Source organism: Chaetodon trifascialis, chromosome 9 (assembly GCF_039877785.1).
Source record: "Chaetodon trifascialis isolate fChaTrf1 chromosome 9, fChaTrf1.hap1, whole genome shotgun sequence".
Taxonomy (NCBI): Eukaryota; Metazoa; Chordata; class Actinopteri; order Chaetodontiformes; family Chaetodontidae; genus Chaetodon; species Chaetodon trifascialis.
Window position 1 is genome coordinate 12,206,727 of NC_092064.1, and position 19,584 is coordinate 12,226,310.

The 19,584-nt window shown below is 40.8% G+C and overlaps 1 protein-coding gene across 1 annotated transcript in view; it reads left to right on the forward strand.

Annotated features, from left to right (window-relative positions):
• Positions 1-16,504, forward strand: part of pcp4b (Purkinje cell protein 4b) — a 31,566-nt gene extending 15,062 nt beyond the window's left edge. The window contains exons 2-3 of the mRNA XM_070971234.1: positions 6,670-6,721; positions 15,795-16,504. Coding sequence (XP_070827335.1) covers positions 6,670-6,721; positions 15,795-15,925 — 183 coding nt within the window. The 3' untranslated portion in view covers positions 15,926-16,504. The remainder of the gene's footprint in view (positions 1-6,669; positions 6,722-15,794) is intronic.
• Positions 16,505-19,584: the final 3,080 nt, after the last annotated feature.

Sequence of the window (19,584 nt, forward strand, 5' to 3'; positions counted from 1 at the left end):
TTAAGCTTATGAATAGTGCTTTTGTAGGCCTATTTTTATGGGTAAGTTCAAAGTAGCATTGGACTGACTGTTTTTAGAGCTGAAATTATTTATACTCAGTAAATCAGCAGAAGCTTTTATTAGCAACTACTTTGACAATCGATTAATCATTTATGTAATTTTTCAATCAAAAATGCCTTGTTTGTGCTTTAAATGATGAGAAACTGCTGCTTTTCTTTGCTAAGATTTGAGGAAATGGCTGAGCTGAAAGGGCAGAACCCAGACAATGGAGGTTTGAATTATGAAAGGATTTATTGCTACAAAACATGAAGAATGGTCAGTGGCAAATGTTTCTCCAGAAAAACAGCGAGCAGGGCGGTGGAGTGAGTCAGCAGGTTGTGTGGGTGGCGGACTGGGGCTGGACAGAGTTCGCAGGTTAGAGACATGAGGAATTGAACCTGAGACACAACAAAAACAGACAGGACAAAACTCAAAAGTTTATAGCAAAGTACAAAGGTGAGCAAAGCAGCCAAGATGTGTTAACAGGCCAGTGAGTACAACAAAGACTGGTGAGGAGATACAGGTTTTTATCCTGTGGCTGATGAGTGTGGATTGGCTGCAGCTGTGATGGCTGATTGGCACAGGGAGCAGGTGTAGGTGAGCCGTAACTGCAGGGAATGCCCAGTCCAGACACACACACACACACACACACACACACACACACACACACACACACACACACACACACACACACACACACACACACACACACACACACACACACACACACGCACGGACACACAAGGACAGACTCAAGGAGAGACTAACATGATGCAACAGGATAGGGAAACACAAGGAGAGGGAGGAGGAAGGAGGCTTCCAAACAACTGAATGTGATATTAAACTGCATGTCTTTAGTTGGACAAAACAGGTGATTTGATGACATGATTTTTTCCACTATTTTCTGATATTTTATAGACTAAACAATTAAAAGATTAATTGAGAAAATAGTCAGCAGATTAACTGTTAATGAAAGTAATTATTAGTTACAAACCTGATTGTTAGCAGATTAGCAGTAGCAGTATTTAACAACCTATCTGAAAATGAGAGGAAAGCGACTCAGGTATGAAGCATTAATCTATAAAATATGGATCAAGCTGGGTTTTCATGCCTTTGAATCTTCTTATAGGTCAGTGGGAATGTTTAAATGATGCAAAAGTAACAGCGATAACTATATAACCTTCGCAGTTGGTCTCTGCATGTGATACAATATTAATCACTTTGCAACAGTGCTGCAATGTTACACCAAGATTGTATCTCCAGAAGCAAACATGAGTAAGTCAACCAGATGAAGTTCAGGGCAATTTTGTTTGCAAAGGGCGCTGGTGCAATGCAGTATGGACCGAATGGCCTCACTCAGTTGGTGCTGGTTTTTGGGAGTCACATCAGTGTGTTGTGAAGGAGCAGCTACTGTAGCTGCAATACAGGCTCCAGTTCATTTCATGGCCATTACAAGAGGCTGATGGAGAGACTCAGCTCTTCTCTTTGAAGTGGGATTAGTAACAGGGAAGAACAAAACTGTGCTGTTATCTGGCTCTGATATTTGTTTTGAGTTGCAGGGGGGCCGGAAGAGAACTCAGCAATGTGACTGTAATGTTAAACACCAAAAAGCAATTTGATAAGTCGTTTCGCGTTGGGTTTCTCCCTGACAGACAAATGAAAAGCGAGAACAGGTATAGTCCTGATGAGCCTGACAGCGAAACATAAACTGCAGTGTTGTACGCTCATATCTCACACACTTCAAGTTTTTTTTTTTATTATTCAGAATTGCATCAAATACCAGTCTCAAATTAGACATTTCTTCCCAAGAGGCGCTGATGTGTTGTGCTCTGAGCTTGCAAGAATGCTTCACCCCCCCCACCACCCGTCCCTCAAACAGCATCAAAGCACAGCACACGCTGTTTGAAATTCATTGAAAGCGTCGGATTAATAATGCAGAAAGAGGAGCTCAGAAAAGAGGACACATAGCACGATGCCTTCTTGACTCCTCAGTTATTAAAGCATAGGAACCTTTCTGACGTGACCAAATGGGAAACCTTTGAATGAGTGGGGGAATAGCTGTGAAAAGGTTGCGGTGAATGTAGCTGGAGCTAAATCCCCCAGGAGGCAGCCAGATACACGCTACCTAAATGAAACCATTTCCACGATCTGTTTGTTACTATGCCAATTCCCCCAGTGCTTTCCCCTGAATTTGTTCAAGATGGAATAAAAAATTCAATCCATTTAAAATGCATGATTGAAATACAATACAATGACAATACATTTTATTTTATTTATATAGCACTTTGCCTTCACCGGTTTTAGAGGATGCTTTGCAGGAATACACCCAGGTCTCATCAAGCCCTGATGATATGAACAATAAGGTAAAAACAGTATAGGAAGTGTTACATGTGGTCCCATTCACTGGTGGCAAATACAAAATAAAGCCCATTTTATCATTTTATCTCCTCATAATCAAGTGTACCCAAGTTTTTCCATGTACCAAACATCAAAATATTAAATGAATATTCATTTCATGCTGAGTGTTGGATGAGAAGGTTGAGACCACCCTCATGTCTGTCATGTTTGTCTATTAAATAAGAAACTAGAAGCTGGTGATGGTTAGCTTATCTTAGCGTAAAGACTGGAAACAGCTAGCAAGACTCTGTCCGATGCTAAAAAGTCCACCTTCCAGCACCTCTAAGGGTGAATTCAGCTTATACCTAACATCTGTACAGTGTAACTGACTGAGGTAAATCAACATGGACTGCACAAATGGCACAGCAATCATTTTCATGTGAATGACACTGTAGGCCATAAATTCCCTTCACTGTTGTTTGTTTTATTATGGTTGTTTAAGACGCACAAAACAGAAGTTTAAAAAACTGCTTTTACCCTTCAGTTTTTGTATGGATTAAACAACCAATAGTGTGTTTTTGTAACCTTCCAGGTGAAAACCAGGCAAGCCCAGCATTTTAAGGTGTGATCATTTGTTTTTTGGTCACTACCAGCCTGGAGAAACTTACTTGACTGCAAAGACTGGAAGCCTTACTGCAGTCCCAACTCCCTCTGTCTCCCACTGTTTTCCTTTTCTTCTCCAGAGAAGGGGCGGCAGAAAGAGAGTGGATTCTGGTCATTTATCTTCGCAATGCCAATGTTTGTATAAGTACATCTTAACTGCAGAGGCAGGTATTGATCCTGCTCTCTTCTCCTCTTCCTCCCCCTCTTCACTACAGAAATTAAAAAAAAAAAAATCCCATCATTGCAGCTCCCACCCATGCTGTGCATGTGAAAACACAAGCTGACAACCTGTCTGCCAGCTGGCAGTAAATTGTGCGAGTTGATGATAGGGAGAGTGACACTGTAATTCCTGTAATAATTTCATATGAGGGATTTTTTTTTTTTTTTTTGCACAAACACGGTCAGGTTCAAACTGACACACACTGATTGAACGGGGACCCTCAAATGTTCAGCCTCCTCTGCCATCATGTGTGGTTTCAGAAGAAATTATAAACATGACAAAAAATGTCATGAACGACATCAGTTTGAGCTCACTCCATAGGGGAACATTTCCTGCCCACTTTTAAATTCATGTATATAGGCCCACTTATCATTTTCGGGAGGTTTGTGGCAGTGACAGAGTGTTACACACTGAATCCCACCGACTCTTTGGTTGTGGCTATGAAGACAAATTGGCCACCAAGGCGGTCCCAAACACAGGCCTAGGGACATCAATTATAACAGGGATAGCTAATACTGAATTAATTAACATGGACTGATATGGGTGAGCAGCAAACAAGAGGATCATTTGATGCTATCAGGTTTTAGCATACATTAATACTGAACACTGTGGTCAATGGTCTGCAGCAAGTCTCCACTGAAGTCTTTAATGTCGATAAATGACCCCTAACATCTTGAAAAAAAGTGCAGTGAGACCTTTTAAATGAAACGTCCAAAAGAAATCAAGTTGTCTCCAGAATTTTGCAGATATTTGTGTCTTAAACAAAGAAAGGAGAATCAAGAAAAACCTATTACCATAGATTTTAAACAATAGCTAATGTTACACCAATTCCACTATTATCTGCCTCAGCTGCTCCCGTCCGCAGACGATTAACGAAATATTTTTTGCGGCATTTTTTGGTTAATTTCTTGCATATTTCACCCTTATGAACACAACTTTTGGTGCTTGATTAAAGCTCTTTGTGGTTTCTCGGTTTGACTTGAGCAACCGTAAATGATGCAAAACGTCAGTATTTTGAGTGTGTATTATAGGAAATCACTTCCTGCCCTCCATCTGCAGTTTGCACCACAACAAAAGAGTGACGTGACATCACATGCAAACAACCTATTAGTGATGTTTGGAACTGCTGGTAGTCAAAGTTTGTCCTCTGCAAATAGAGCTTGACTACCTGTTTCTTCCTAATTCTAGTCTTTATGCTAAAATAAGTTACTTTCACAATAATGTTACTTTGAACAAAATGCTTTTTAATCTGTGTTGTTGGTTGATGTTTTGAGACACTCACTGTTCATTTCTCACCTCCTATAGAGCTTGTAAAGTTTGTGTAGTCTGTGTTGGCATTATCACTACTACTAGATGCCATCTTTCACTTGAATATGTGTGATGTTGGATAACCAGAAAAGTTTTGGAAACACCAGGATGAGTGTAATATACATATTTACCTCAAAACAGTGCTTTCACTTATTTCTAAAAGATCTAAGTCCTGAAAATGTCTTTATAAGCTGTCATGATGTCTTCACACAGACATGAAATAAAACCTTTTTATAGCCATGCTGTGTTAGAAGTTCACACACTTTGTTTTTTTTTGTTTTTTTTTTACTAAATATGATACCGAGCACGTTGTGCAAGCTGAACCATTAACTAATAAAGTGTAGCATTGAAACACATCTTTTCAGCAGAGCATCTCCCCAGTAAACCTTAATACTGTGTGATTAATAAGATGCTTATGATGTAACCTCTCACCTCAGCCCTTCCCTCCTGCTTCCTTTCCTCAATCCACCCTTGCTCCTTTTCTTTGCCATACATACTTCCTCTGGCTCCTTTATCATTCCCTGTGATATCCCCTCTCTCTCTCGCTCTGCTGCATATTAAAAGCAGGACTATAATATGGTTCTAAGAATAGCTTTTCCTAATCTGCTCATTGTGATGGGGGTGTCACTCCTGTACTTCCCTCTAACCCGATATCTGCTATACCCTTTTCATGCCTCTAATGCTGTCGACACCTGCCTGAACTCTGCAAACCTCAGCTTAAAGATAGAAGAGGGATTTTATTTTAACCTGCTATATCACGTTTCATGTCAACTTTTAAATTTATCTCCAAACCTTTAAAAATGTATTGATGACAATTATTACTCTTTGAACTCCCTTGTTTTTACTAATCTTTTAAATGCACATTGGCAAACTCAAGAAATGGGGGAGACATGCATTAAACAGCCACTCTGTGTCTTATTTCTCTAAAGATCGCTGCCTATTTGCTGTTTAATAAGGGGAAGGCGAGTGTGTTTGGAGTACAGAGGTAATATGGCGTGCAAAATAAATGGCTGCTGGATAATGAAAGCTGACATTTAGATAAATGTTGCTGCATTAGTATGTAAGAATGTAATGATTATGTTATATCAGCTAAGTGTGGCTATGTATGTGAGTATACAGTACATGGTGAGACTCTGGGCCTGTTTTTTACACCTCTGTATGTCGTGATGAGAGCGTGTGTGTTCACCAGTATGAATTCTCACAGTTGGTTAGTTTGATGAATGAAACCTATGCAGAATATACAAAATATTATTTATTGAAATATACTATAATTGTATTGATACCACTGGGTGTTTCATAAATGTTTTCATAACTGCCTTTGAATTTATTCAGTGATTAAAGAAGCATTGTTTATTGTTCCTGGACTTTTATTGTGAAAATCATATTCGAAAGTAGCGTAAGCCCTTATTCAGAGCTGAAGTTCCAGTGTTTATGCAGCAGTATGGATGCTTTAAGGAGGCTTATACTCTTATATTCTCGGTTTAACAGGTTTTATGAAAACACATGATGATTCATTTGAGTTTACGTAACTCTCTGGTTTTGGATCTTTGGCTGATGGCACACTTTGGTGATTCAGCAAAGCAGTTTAGTTTAGTAAGCACAAAATAGAAAAATACAGTGGGAACTAGGTCATTTTCTTTGTTTCATGTTCATGTTTCTCTGACCTCTCTTGTACCACAGTGCCAAGCTGTAGTAAACGGCATCACCAAGGGCATTGTTTCACTTCTGATCATACTGTATGCTGCCTTTAGGACCTTTTTACTGTCACTGGGCCCTCAGCTTGCAGGGTCTCCTTTGCCCAGCTCATGTGATCAGACAAAGGGGACCCTACTGGCTAAAATACTCCAGAGTGGAGGCCTTTGGAGCGTGTTAGCAGATTAGGTGGCAGCTTAGCCCCCAGTGAGATGTCAGAACAATCATGAGGACAAGGCTTAATTAGTAAAGGGCACAGAGCAGTGGCATATATTCCACTCGTTTGCATATGATGACAGGGTTGTGGGTTGTTTTCTGAAGTCTGGTGGATTAACATTTGAAGAAAATGTTCTGTGAAAAGAGATGTCCATCTTATTCATGTTTTCTGTTTTGTTGTCTTTGCATTTCAGAGACAAGGATCTGGAGCAGCTGCTGGCAACAACAAGACATCTGGAGGACAAGGTAAACAAAAACATGTGGTACAGGAAGTAGAAATGTTTTTACTTTGTACATTACGACATTTATTTGCTTCAGCAGTATCGTGTTCAAGGCTAGTTTGAACAGCCCCTAAATGGAGCATTTAAAATTTTGGCACCAGTGTTCAAGAGAAAACCAGCAGGAGACAGAAAGAGGGACGGACAATGATTGAAGTGAAGAAAGGATGAGAGGAGGGAGGGAGGGAGGGAGGGTAAGTGGACCACAGTTTAGAGGACATGTGGTCCCATGTACCTGAGATGAGCTTTAAAAGGAACATCTCACATGATTGACAGTAACAATGTCTGAAGGACGCCTACACACACACACACACACACACACACACACACACACACACACACACACACACACACACACACACACACACAACCTGGCCTCTGGGCTTTCCGTCCATCGTCTCTCATCATGATCCAACAAGAATTCAAGGTGTCATGTCATCGTTTACTTTTCTCACACATTTGAATTAGTTCATTTGCCCTTTTTTTCTCAGTTTCCTCTTCCTCTGCCATGCGTGATAGCCTCGAGTCAAGGCTGTGCGAGCTCTAGAAATGTGCCATTTATTCTGAGCTTGTACATTATTGGACATGAGTAATCACTCAGTTCTGCGTAATGCAAAGTAGAAATTTTAGCATGCGTCCTGCCTGATAGCAAATCCACTCTGCTAATAGTTCGGTGTCACAGAGATTATGTACTGTTCTGCTTTTCTTATAAACCTCTTGACAAAGCCGACAATTGCTCTCAGCATTAATGTCCTGACTCAGCTGGGCGAAATAATACAGACCCCAAGACACAAAACTGAGATGACCATCAACTCCTGAACCTCCAGTTCCCTAATGATTGCCTCCTTGAACAGAGATAGACTGCCTGTATCAGGTCTGTCCTGGGGGAAATATAGTTCAGCTCCATGCACCAAGGGCATTGCAAATCATGTTTATTGTTGAGCTTTCCGTCATTAAACCTATCACAGCAAAGCAAATAAAGGCTTCAACGAGAAAACTAATATCTTCCCGGCTTTCACCTCCACTAAATCATGGCAGTGATTTGGTGTGTCGCCCTGACTCAGCACCAGATCACAGTTTGAGATGGAAGCAGGAAGAATGAGCTGTTTGACTTGATGAAATGGTGAGCTCTTTAATTTATTCAGTAAATGTACATACAATGGCTTTGGAGAAAGAGGAGCCAGTCAGTAGAGTAAATTCTACAAACTTACAGGTTTTAGCATGTAAATCCAATGGATTATCTTAGATACATGTAAAAAGTTCTCATTTTGAAGTGATTGAAAGCATTTATGGTCTAGACCTGCTTGATTTGTTGCTATATAAATAAAATTGAGTTAATTGAATTTTAAAATATCAAATGTATTACACATTTTTAATTTTTGAAACTTGAAACTTGCTCGGCCATCAGGTACTGAGACATTATTGGGCCAACTTTCTGTTTTTTGTTTTTTTTAGCTTAGATTTGGTAATTATCAGTTTAGCAGTGTTGTGTTAAGGTAAGGCTCAGATTCAAAGGGCTTAGTTTAGGACCTCCCAGGTTCAGACTAGCACCTATTTAACTGGATCTGACACCTCTTATGTCTCTATCAAAATCTGCGGATAGATGTTTTTTAATATTTAATGTTATACCCCCACAGCTATGCAAGTAGGTGTTTGTCCTGTGAAATGAGTATCCTCAATTTGGGGGTGCGAGTGCAGGTGCAGCACTGTCCATAGTCCTGAAATGCAGCAGAGGAAATCAATAGACTGACGGACAGAGCACATTGCTTAGTTCAGCGTTTCGGCCTGCTTGCTTTCTGTCTTTGTAATTACAACTTTCCGCCATTCCATTCCATTTTCCACCCATTGTAGCATGTCACTGCTGTGTGCAAGTGATGAATGTAGCACAGAAGGGAAAAACAGTCTCAAATGATCTTGTTTGATGATTTTACTCCTTAAACAGTCTGTCTCAAAGAGGAACAAACAATCTTCTATGTTCATGCAGCCACAGCCAGTAAAATGCCACATTATTTGTGATTGAAGGAAGCTTTAAAGCAGGCACATGCAGTCACTGACCCTATTTGAAAAAAAATAAATTGCCCCATTAAACAGAGTCACCGTTCAGCAACATTATTCACCAGCAGCAATTAATGGGATCCAGATTACCTCAAGCAGTTGGCTGAGTTGAAACGCCATGATGCAGGAGGCTAATTTTTCACTGCCTGCAGGATTCAAGTCCACCTTTTTATTCACTTAATAAGAAAAGAAAGTGAAGGAAAGTACTCAGCCTGCAGTACACACACACACACACACACACACACACACACACACACACACACACACACACACACACACACACGCACGCACGCACACAAAGCCTTCTTTGTTGTCTGACCTTGACAATTAATTTGATGCCTGAAAAAACTGCTTTCCCAGCGTGTCTGAAGCGTGCCTCTCAATGTAGAGAGAGAGCTCTTAGAGTGGGTGAGGAGGGAGTAACGCTGCTATTGACTCTCGCCCACTCTGCATACCCCCAGCACACAGTGGTCTTTAGAGACAACCTCTCACAGGCTCAAGGACAGCCACAGAGAGATGCATTCGTATTCACTGGAACTTGTTTTGAACTGGGTAGGTACGAGTACATGCAACTGTGACGCACCTCAGTGATGCAGCGAAGGCTGTTTTACCTGATAACAGCAGGAACAGTGAAGCTGGAGGTGGAAGTGTTTATTGTAAAGATAACCGCACAAGATTGAATGTTTATCACATGGACACATTTGAATTGCTTCGCTGTCATGCTGTCTACACAAAATACAAGGAGACACTGGAGATACTGGACACTGGACATACCGGAGACTGGAGTCAGGGGTGGTTGTTGTTGTTGTTGCTTATGTTTATTCTTTATGGAAAAAGTGTGTCAGAGTAGCTATACCACAGTGTACCAAAAAAAGTAAAGTAAAAGTTAATTCAAAAGATTACATAATGAAAGGTCCATAAGAATTAATTCTAGAATATACCTAAATTGTTCATGAAATTGACTGGTTGCTTTTTTAGTCTACTTTGGCCACTCAAAACACTTAACAACACATTCCACATTCAGCCATTCATACACACACTCACTCACCAATAACACGGCATTGGGAGCAATTTGGGATTCAGCATCTTGCCCAAGGACACTTCGACATGCAGACTTGAGGAGCTCGGTGGACGACCCGCTCTCTCCCCTGAGCCGCAGCTGCCTGGTGTTAAGTTATTGGTTTGTTCTTACTGATGCACTAAAGAGGCATTTCAGTGTTGCAGCTGGTTGAGGTGGACTTTATTTTTAGTTTAGTTAGACTTTAATTTTGTTACTTTAGTGTTTATTCTGAGTTATTTAGTGCAGAAACAGGCTTATGAAAAAGATGACTGATTGCCTGATTTCATATTTTAATAAAAAGCCTCCCTGTTTCATGATCTGCTCTTGTTTTAATTTGCTGTTAATGTCACCTCAAAACATTTTCTGTGTGTATCTGTTGCCTTGATAAATTCAATTTAATGTACATTTCCACAACACTGATTCCATTCTGCAGCAGAATGGTGAGTGTGACAGCGAAAGTCCTTTCATACTCACTATGCTGCTATGAGTTTCTCTTTTCTAACAGCAGTCCTGTTTTCAATCACCAATTGTTTCCTGGAGCATTTATTTTGGAGTTTATTTATTTCAGTTAAGCTGCCATCAGAGAAACTCAACACGTCCCGCACAGGAAGGAATATAATGTTTCACATTAAAAGTTTTCAAAGAGTATAATCCCTCCCATTATGTGGAGGCTTTAGATTTGAGAAATCTGCAGGAAGTGTTGCGTTTTGAATAAATCAGTGGGTGAAAACAGCATTTGTGTTAAAAATAGACACTCATAGCAGCAGATTGGTGAGTATGGACTGTCTTGAGGAAAAAGACTTGTTGGAGTTGGAAATGTAGAAATGTGAAAAATGTACATTCTGCCCTTTATTAATAACTGGCCTTTATTTGTGCTTGAGCCAAATACTGATTTTGAATAGTTTTAACAATGCTTCGTACAACAATGCAGTCTGTGACCACAGTCTGCAAACTAACCAGTAACGATAGCTACCAAATGAAATTAGCTGAAAATGAAAATACTAAAGAAACATTAACACTGCACTTGCTGTACTTGAGCTCATGTACTTTCAAACACCCTCACAGGCTTCTGTGTCTAAAAAAGCCTCTTAGTCGTCATCTGTGACATTGGTCGACATGGTTGGAGTCCAGATGTTGTGTATTTGGGCCATATGCTCCATATGTTCACTGACCTTATGAGTCCAAGCACAACACAGACGGTCTCTGTCACTGCAACAGTATGGCCTTACTACAGCTTTACATCATACTGTACAAACAGACCACACTGACAGAAACATTCAAGGGTGAAACTGCTCCACTTCTTTATGTAAGTGTTGCACTCATGGAGTATTGTTAAAGAACAAAACTGCTGGAAACTGCTACACCAACAGCACCTCCCCCCTCATTTCAAAGAGGCACAGGCGTAATTTCAAATTGGCTCACCTTAGAGATCAAAGTCATCCTTTTATAATTAGCTTGCGACGGGCTCTCAAAGCGAAGACGACCCATTTTCTTTACACTTTTTAATTAGCTTTACTGTACTCAATTATAGCCATAATGAATTTGTCTTATTCTGTCAGGTATTGTTAGTAAATTCACACGTTATAGCTGTTTCAGAAGCATTCAGTGCCAGAAAGAGCTGCTCAAACCGCACATTTCCTCTGCAGGTCTTTGAACATCCCATGTTTTCTGTTTATTCTGAAATGTGCAACCATGTCCAAGTAGCTTACACAGATGCCTCCTCCCCAAAGCAAAATAAAAGTTAACACACACTGAAAAACCAAGCGCACAGTAACAATCAATACAGACCCAGTCCTTCATGTGTATTTGTGTATTGATCACGGTGGTCTCTCTCACGCTTTGTTGCCCCTCTGGTGTTTTGAGCCCTTAACGGTAGCTGCTATTTTCTTGACTACACACTGACTCTCAGCCATGGATACACAAGCTCTGGCAGGCACAATGTGAACATACACACATTCCTACGCACATAAATACGCACACGTTTACACACACGCAAACACTCATATCTTTTGAAAACATGCAGAGATGCCTCTGAGTCCAGATCCTTCATCTTTGACTGGTGGATGTCTTATTCTTAGATGTTTTGGCCGGTGGAGTAGCGGCACTGCCTCACCACTGGCAAATTTGTGTCCGTAATGTAGCTCAAGTATAAATGTACAAAACAGCTCCAGAACAAAGACTCTATTCTTTCATTTAATTTAAATCGAATCCTCCTCCTTCCTTTGTATTTATCTCAGAAAAGATGAAATGGCCCTTTTCCATGTGCACATCTAAGGTATGACACTCAGAGGTCAGTCCAGGATCTATCAGATCCATGTTTTCACGTGGAGATTGATTTGCAGAGAGTAGAGGACGGCTCCTCCTGTGTAACACAGGTCATGTCTTCCCAGCTGGGATCCACTTACTGAATTGTTTACTTTAATTTTCAGTCACATTCACTTGCACTGATGGTTATGAATTATTTCTGAAGTGCTTCTATTTTCTTATGGTTAAAGTGGGAACATTCATCATAGGTCAACTACAAGCCTCTTAAGACAGATGAGAAACAAACTGTTTGGTGACCTGCGAGTCCAAACAACAGACAGCAGCTTCATTTGCAGTGCTGGATTTCTGAGTGTGAAGAAAAAAAAGATCAGGGTAAACTGCTCGAGGCACTCAAAACCTCCCTGTGATGATACAATTTAAAACACAAATGCAGTATACTGCAGTATAAAGACTGGGAAAGTTGTACAAAACACAACAATGACTGCACTGTTTTTATTTCTGTTTTTCACTGCATCCCGACTTAGAATCAGGCTTTTAGTATAAAAAACAATTAGAACTAATTTCATTATCATAACCATATAATTAAAACACTTTTCTTTCATAATCAAAGCATTTGTTCAGTTTAAGTGATAAATGTTTTGTAAATTAACATTGAACATAACAAAGAGCCATCACCAGGGTCACACACACACACACACACACACACACACACACACACACACACACACACACACACACACACACACACACACACACACACACACACACTTCCAGCACTCCAGACAGTATTTCAGTGTTTTAGAGCAATTCCTTTTTTGCAGGAATACAATAAATGTCAGGGAGCTGTCAGGTGTTTCATTGTATCCCCACATTCAGACCTTATTTCTGCCAGCTGTAATTACACTGCAAACTGCTAAATAATCGCTTTCTGGAGCAGAGCATGGAAAAAAAAATATTACCTTGATTTACTTTTTTCTTGCAAACCCCCCCCCCCCCCAAAAAAAACGTGGCGCTGACTTTGAGTGTCTAAGAGGAACATCCTGTATGTGTGTTGTGAAGTTGCACCTTAAAATGTAAATGTGAAGCACACACTGCTCCGCATTAAGCTCACACAGAGGTCCACATACTGTGAAAAACACTTTAATCCTCAGTTTCACTTTACTTCCCACGATGTGTCTCTCTTGTCTGAAGGTCTGAAAGTCCTTCTTTAATGCGTCTCGTCCTCCACTTCTACAAATCCCTCTCATGGCTCAACTGGTTTTAAGCAGTGAAATCAATAAGACGTCCCAGCTTTCACTGGGCTTCACAGCAGCTTGTAAAAGACAGCCAGCGAGCGATGGTCTTATCATGTCACCACTTATGAGCCCATTCCATCTAAACTACTGCAAACATAAAGTTGGCAACATACAGGAGGGGGTAAATCTGTTGAGCCTCAGACCGAGTAGCATGTAGGCGTCGAGTCCGGCTCTCTGAAAGCGCAGTCAGAGTGATCCAGAATGCCCCTCTGACGGCAGATATTACATTTCCATTAGGTGCAGACAGGGACACTGAAAGTGCTGCCAGAGGTAATAGTTTTGACAATCCATTGTGTGTCGAGGAGGAGATGAATCCTGAAACTGAGGAGAATGATCCGTCATTGTCACATTCAGCCGTTGACTCTTGCCTTATAAAAACTGGTGAAAGTCTGCCCTCAGGACTCACAGCCTTCATCAAGATGATGATGTGGTTCTTTTGGATGAACGCATCTGTTTGGTCAGAAATATCAAACGGAACTGGTCACAAAAGCAGGTTCAGCACATCCATAATTGAGAAGTGGAATTGCTGACATTGCACTCATACACAACATAGAGAAAATGCTTCTTTAATGTGATCACTTAAATGAATGAATGAATGGATGCCAAAGTAATACGTATTTTCACTGACTGCTGCATTTTGCAGGTTGAAAGAAGAAAGAATATTTTGAAAGTAAGACGTGTAAAGTTATGAGAAGAAACATGTTTTCTTTAGTGCTGATGAAACCTCGTATTTCCCTCCAGACACATGCATGAAGCATAAGACTGATCAGGCTGCGTTAGAAGAAAGGTTGTGCAAAGGTTTCAGACTGATAATCTGACAAGTTCTTTGGTTGAAGCATGCTGACTCTTCAGCTGTATCACCATTTGCTTTAAATGGTCAATTCCTTGCCATAAATGTCCAACTAAAACAATGTTCAGCCTTTAAAATCACAGTATTCCTTCCAGCGCTTATTGGCAGCATCAGATCACATCCTGCCTGTGCCTCCGCCCTCCACGCTGACAACTTAGGCATCTTTTTTTGAGAGAAATGTCACCAGCTTGGAGTACAAAGATTATGAGCGTGTCTGACGTTGACACGGCGGAGGGCACAGCTCAGTAACTATATGCTGCTGGGAAGACAATAGCAGGCATTACAGTGCTGGAAAATTCAATATCAATTAATGCAGCATTCAAAGCTCAGCTAGACACAACAGTTAGTGTTTCCTGCTTGAACGGCAAGACAGAGGTACTCAAGCTCAGCCTCAAGGGAACCTGAGGATTAGCTGCACAGTCGATACATGAGTCGCCTCTCTGCTTTTCTGCCTTCAGTATGCCCCCCACCCCACCCCCCCTCTCCCTCGTTGTCTGTCATCCGTGTTTCTCTGGTGTTACCTCTGCTGATTAAACTCAAACAGATCAATCCTTTGCAGGAGTGTTGCAAGACAGAGAAATGGAATAACCCCCATGCTGAGCCTTGCAGAGAAACAATCAGTTACTCTGAACAATAAAAAGGTTAAAACAGCTAATGATGATTAGGTTTTATTTTAGTCACTGTAGACTGGTAAATGGCTAAACACTGATAATGAAAGGACAGTATGTAAACAACCAAATCAGGCTCTGCTGCTCTCCTTTCAGCAGCACGTTCCTGTGCTACTGTGAAGAATTAATGGCACATTTTAAATCAATAAAAGACCTGTTTCATGCATGTATATATGCTGACATACGTGTTATACATATTTAAAATACCAGTAGTTATATACTGTATATTGTGTATTTCTTGTTTAAAACCAGGTCAAGTCACAGTATAATCACAGTATGTCCATGTAGAGAGATAAAACTGAACTTCCCTTTGGCCAGTTCATATTTAAATGCTCTGATCTATTAGATTCATTCTTCTTCTTCTATGTTTTTTAAGATTTCATTGACCAGGGGATAAAAACATTAATTCTACCTAATGCTTGCTGAAACCCTCTTGTTTTCTCTGGGATTACAGTCATGTCCGTGTTGGCTGAGCTCCAGAGAGGATTAAGAACTGGAGATCAATTCATGCTTTGGCATTTGACCTGGAAAACAACTGCTCAGGCTCCCCCACTGGAACTCTGCCCCTCTATCATAATGAGGGATGGAGTTTATGAGGAACGAGAGTGGACATTTTACTACAATATATTAAAGTCACGAATGAAGAGCTGGTGGTTTACTGTGACAGTAATGATGTAGTTACAGTGTCTTAAACTGTAAATTGGAGGTGTGTTTTCCTCCAGCAAGTTGAATTCAATTCAGATTTAAGTCTACAAAGTCCTGCTACTGCTGCCTAAAAACTTGGCCGCGTGACTGAGACCAGTCTTTTTCACAGCAGAGTCACACTTATCATTTCCTTTTCCTTCCAGATGCGTCCAAGACGGACGTCCCCGAGGACTTTGACATTGACATGGAAGACCCTGAGACTGAGAAGGCGGCAGTCGCCATCCAGTCCCAGTTCAGGAAGTTCCAGAAGAAGAAGCGTGATGAGAAGTCCTAGTGAGCGCCGCGCTGCTCTGCCACTGTGTGTAGAGACGGCAGGTGGAGGCGACAGCACAGTGACGATGGTGTGACATTTGCATGTAAACAAATTCATACCCGTTGGAACTCCAGGGGTTTTGATGGGGTTGGGGGGAGAGAATGCAATAGCCTGTTTATCATATGACATGTCTGTGAATTTTCATTATCCTATCATTATAATTACTATTATTTATTATTTGACTGCTGTATCAAATAAGTAACAGAAAGATATAAAGATCTGGTTTCTGTCCACTTCCGTATATCAAGTCTAGCTGGTGTTTGTGTTAGAATATGTTTTTGTACTTATCCTAGCCTCATAGTTATACCTACACCATCCCTCTCTGTACTGCTGAGGACTACGTTTCCCAAGAAACACCTGTATATGTTTGAGTAGATGGAGCAAAAGTGGATGTGACAGTGAGGGTTGTTTTTAGGAAACTTTAGCCTCTAGCTTTCCATCCTGAGCAGAAACATTCACCCAGAGGCATTTTTCTTACCTGCATGGTACTGTCAAGCTGTGTATCAATGTACATTGAATAAATAAAGACTCCGTGTGGAACGTGTGTACAGTGCATGTAAATAGACTGACAAACACCTCGAGCTACATATCAGAAGTGGCTGTTGAATTGCAGCAGTATGTCTAATATATTGCATTAATATACACTGCAAGGATAGCAGAGGGACTTATATTCTGATGACAAACTATAAATAGAAACCTCTTCAGAATGAGCTGAGCTGAATCTATTCCCTTCTCGGCTTGATGACCTTCTCCATGTAGAGCCAGGCTAACTGGCTGAATGATTCCCACTGAGCTGTTCTCAGCTTTGGGCACTTTAAAACACAAACTCAACAACATGCACCTGCACAAACACTGTATATTTTAGTTCAGGATTTTAGCTTGATATTTCAGCGTGGAGTACAAAAGAATTTGAAAAGGTTATTTCTGCTTCTCTTAAGCTGCTGATAGAAGTTTGAGTAAAAAATGAATTTGAGGGAACACTGGGGTCTGATTTATAGTTGCCCAGCTGCTGCTCCATACTCATTTGACTTTCCATCTGTGTAAATAACAAGGCAGCCAAGATTTTGGCTGTGTGGCAGCTGTCACAAAGAAGCCTCGCTCCTTTTAATGGCGATCACTGAACAGCATAGAGCGTCCATCATTATACAGCATACTGCTCTGGCACATAATGTGGTCTCCCTCATTAGTCTGCACGAGGAAACATTTCACAAACACTGGCAAAAACACTCTGTGCTGCAGCCCACAAGTCGTCAGATATTTCAAAGCATAGCGCAATATATCTTATGTCACATAAAAACACATCATTTGCTAGTTTCCAGGCCAGAAAGCTGGCTATATTTTATGTAGTATCTTGAACAGTAGAGTTAATTTGTAGCCTTGCCTCAACAACTATTGGATGCATTGTTTTGTACAGACAATCATAGTCCCCAGATGATGAATCTTACTGAATATTTTAATCAGACTACAGGGAGATTAGATAATCGAGCAGCAGCAAGATTAAAATCCCCCCATGGATCCAGACACTGATGATGGTTGAGGCTGATGAATCTGCAGAGATTGAGGGGCTGATGAGGATGATGAAGCTGAAGAATCTGCAAAAACTGGGTGGTGATGGGGAGCAAAGCAGCAGCATGAAAGATCTAAAGCAGAGAGAGAATCATGTTTCAAAAGACAGCAGCGAGATAACGGTGAAGATGCGTGGCAGTGCCATTGGACAGGTGTGACCAGCTGATGAGAACAGCTGATATCTCAATTGACAGCCAGAGACAATGACAGCAAAGCAATTATGAATGAGCATGTGTTAGAGGAGTGAATGCAGGATGAGTATGAGAAATAAGCTACACAACAACACGTGCAGAAGAAGTCTTTCTGACTGAATGTAAATTCTGCTCCAATGAAAACTTTGAACCAGCAGATAAACAACACATACGTGACTAGTGCTTAATCTTGAAAAAGTCCTTTTACACTTTCCACTTAAGGGTCTCAAGCACGTCAGTAATTTAAACTGTCAACCGTTAAAAGAAGAACAAGTGCACAAGGGTGGGTCACCGAGCTGTATTATATCAAGGTCAGTGACGACCTTTGCACCCCAGGGCATTGATCCTCACAGCAGATCAGCTTTGTAAGCCTGAGAGGATTAAACTGTCATGACAAGTGCACCCGATTCCTTGATATACACAGCCAGAGGGTTTACAGTGCAAAACAGTCAAAGAAAGTGCATCGGTTCCTTTTTTATGTGGGCTAAATTTCCCTAAAAAACTGTTAAAAGTCTCAGAGATGTTACTGTACAATCCTTATGTTTGATTTTCTAGCAGACAAATAAATACAAAGCAAGCTCGGTGCCATAGTCTTCCTCCCTAAAAGGCGGCTGTGCAGTGATTTCCAGTGGAGGTCACTGCCTTGTGGAAATAAAAGTCTCACTGCAGTTCCCTGTTTGTTTGCTTGCTTGTTTTATTTTCCACCCAGATGACTGCTAAAAAGGATGCTGCCAAGTCATCCAAAGGCCCACAGAGAATAACAGGCCTCCCAAGACTCTGCTCGTCTCTGCTGTGTTTGTGTGAGTGTGCGCTACTAAAACTGAAATCATATTAACATATGGAGATTTTTCCTCTGATCTTACATGATGACAATCCTCTCTCCTCTCCTTTTGTCTCCTCTCCCCTCCTCTGTTGCTCCAAGCTGATGGAGACAAGCATATTGGGAGGTTGACAGTGAACTGTGTCATCACCTGTGGGCGCTTACTTTGTCCCTGGAGTTTGGCTGACAGGTGTATTTCTCTCACCTCGAAATTGGAGATAGATTACAGCACCCCGGTCTCCAGACAGACTTGTGCTATTTTTAAGTGAATGTTTGGAGAGTGGGGTTTTAAAGTCAACAGAGGCACCTTACTTTGTACTTTAGACGCACCAGAACAGAGTAAATACAGCACAGACGTACTGTAGACACTATTTGGGACAGATGTCAACTATTCTGGGGATAATGACATGGTGATAAATGCATATAAAGACTGTAAAATGTGGGACATTTTCTTTACCCCCTGTGGTCAGTTAAAGCAACATTCTGCAGTCCATCAAATGATCTACTGCACTGCTGTTTAGAAGGCAGAGATGAATTCAGCATTAATGGCACATTACCATTTCCTTTTCTTTGCTTTACAGAAATCCATTTCACACTGTGCAGTTATTGATGATAATTAATCATCTGTGTTCTGATGAAAACTGACATATTTGTGATTGGTTTACACACTGCTGCGCATGCCCACCAGTGCATGCATTTGAACACATTTCGTTGAAATAAATAAACAAATCTGCTCATATTGGTTCTTTTCATGCGTGAAAGTGTATATGCATGTTTTACAGTACTATAGAAACGTACCATCTCATGCATTCTCCTTATGTTATTTGATTTGTTTGCTAAGCTCACAGTCCCTGTGGATAGGGAGATGGATGATTCCACTGGGTTTGATTCATTAAATTTACATTAGTCATTAGTTGCCTGTCACACTAAGCGCAACATGAATTTGATCTAATCAACGAGTGAGTGTGCCTGCGAGCTCGGTGTGAGGAATTTAACTGTCAAAAATAACAGCCTACCGTGTGTACCAATGACTAAAGCCTGCT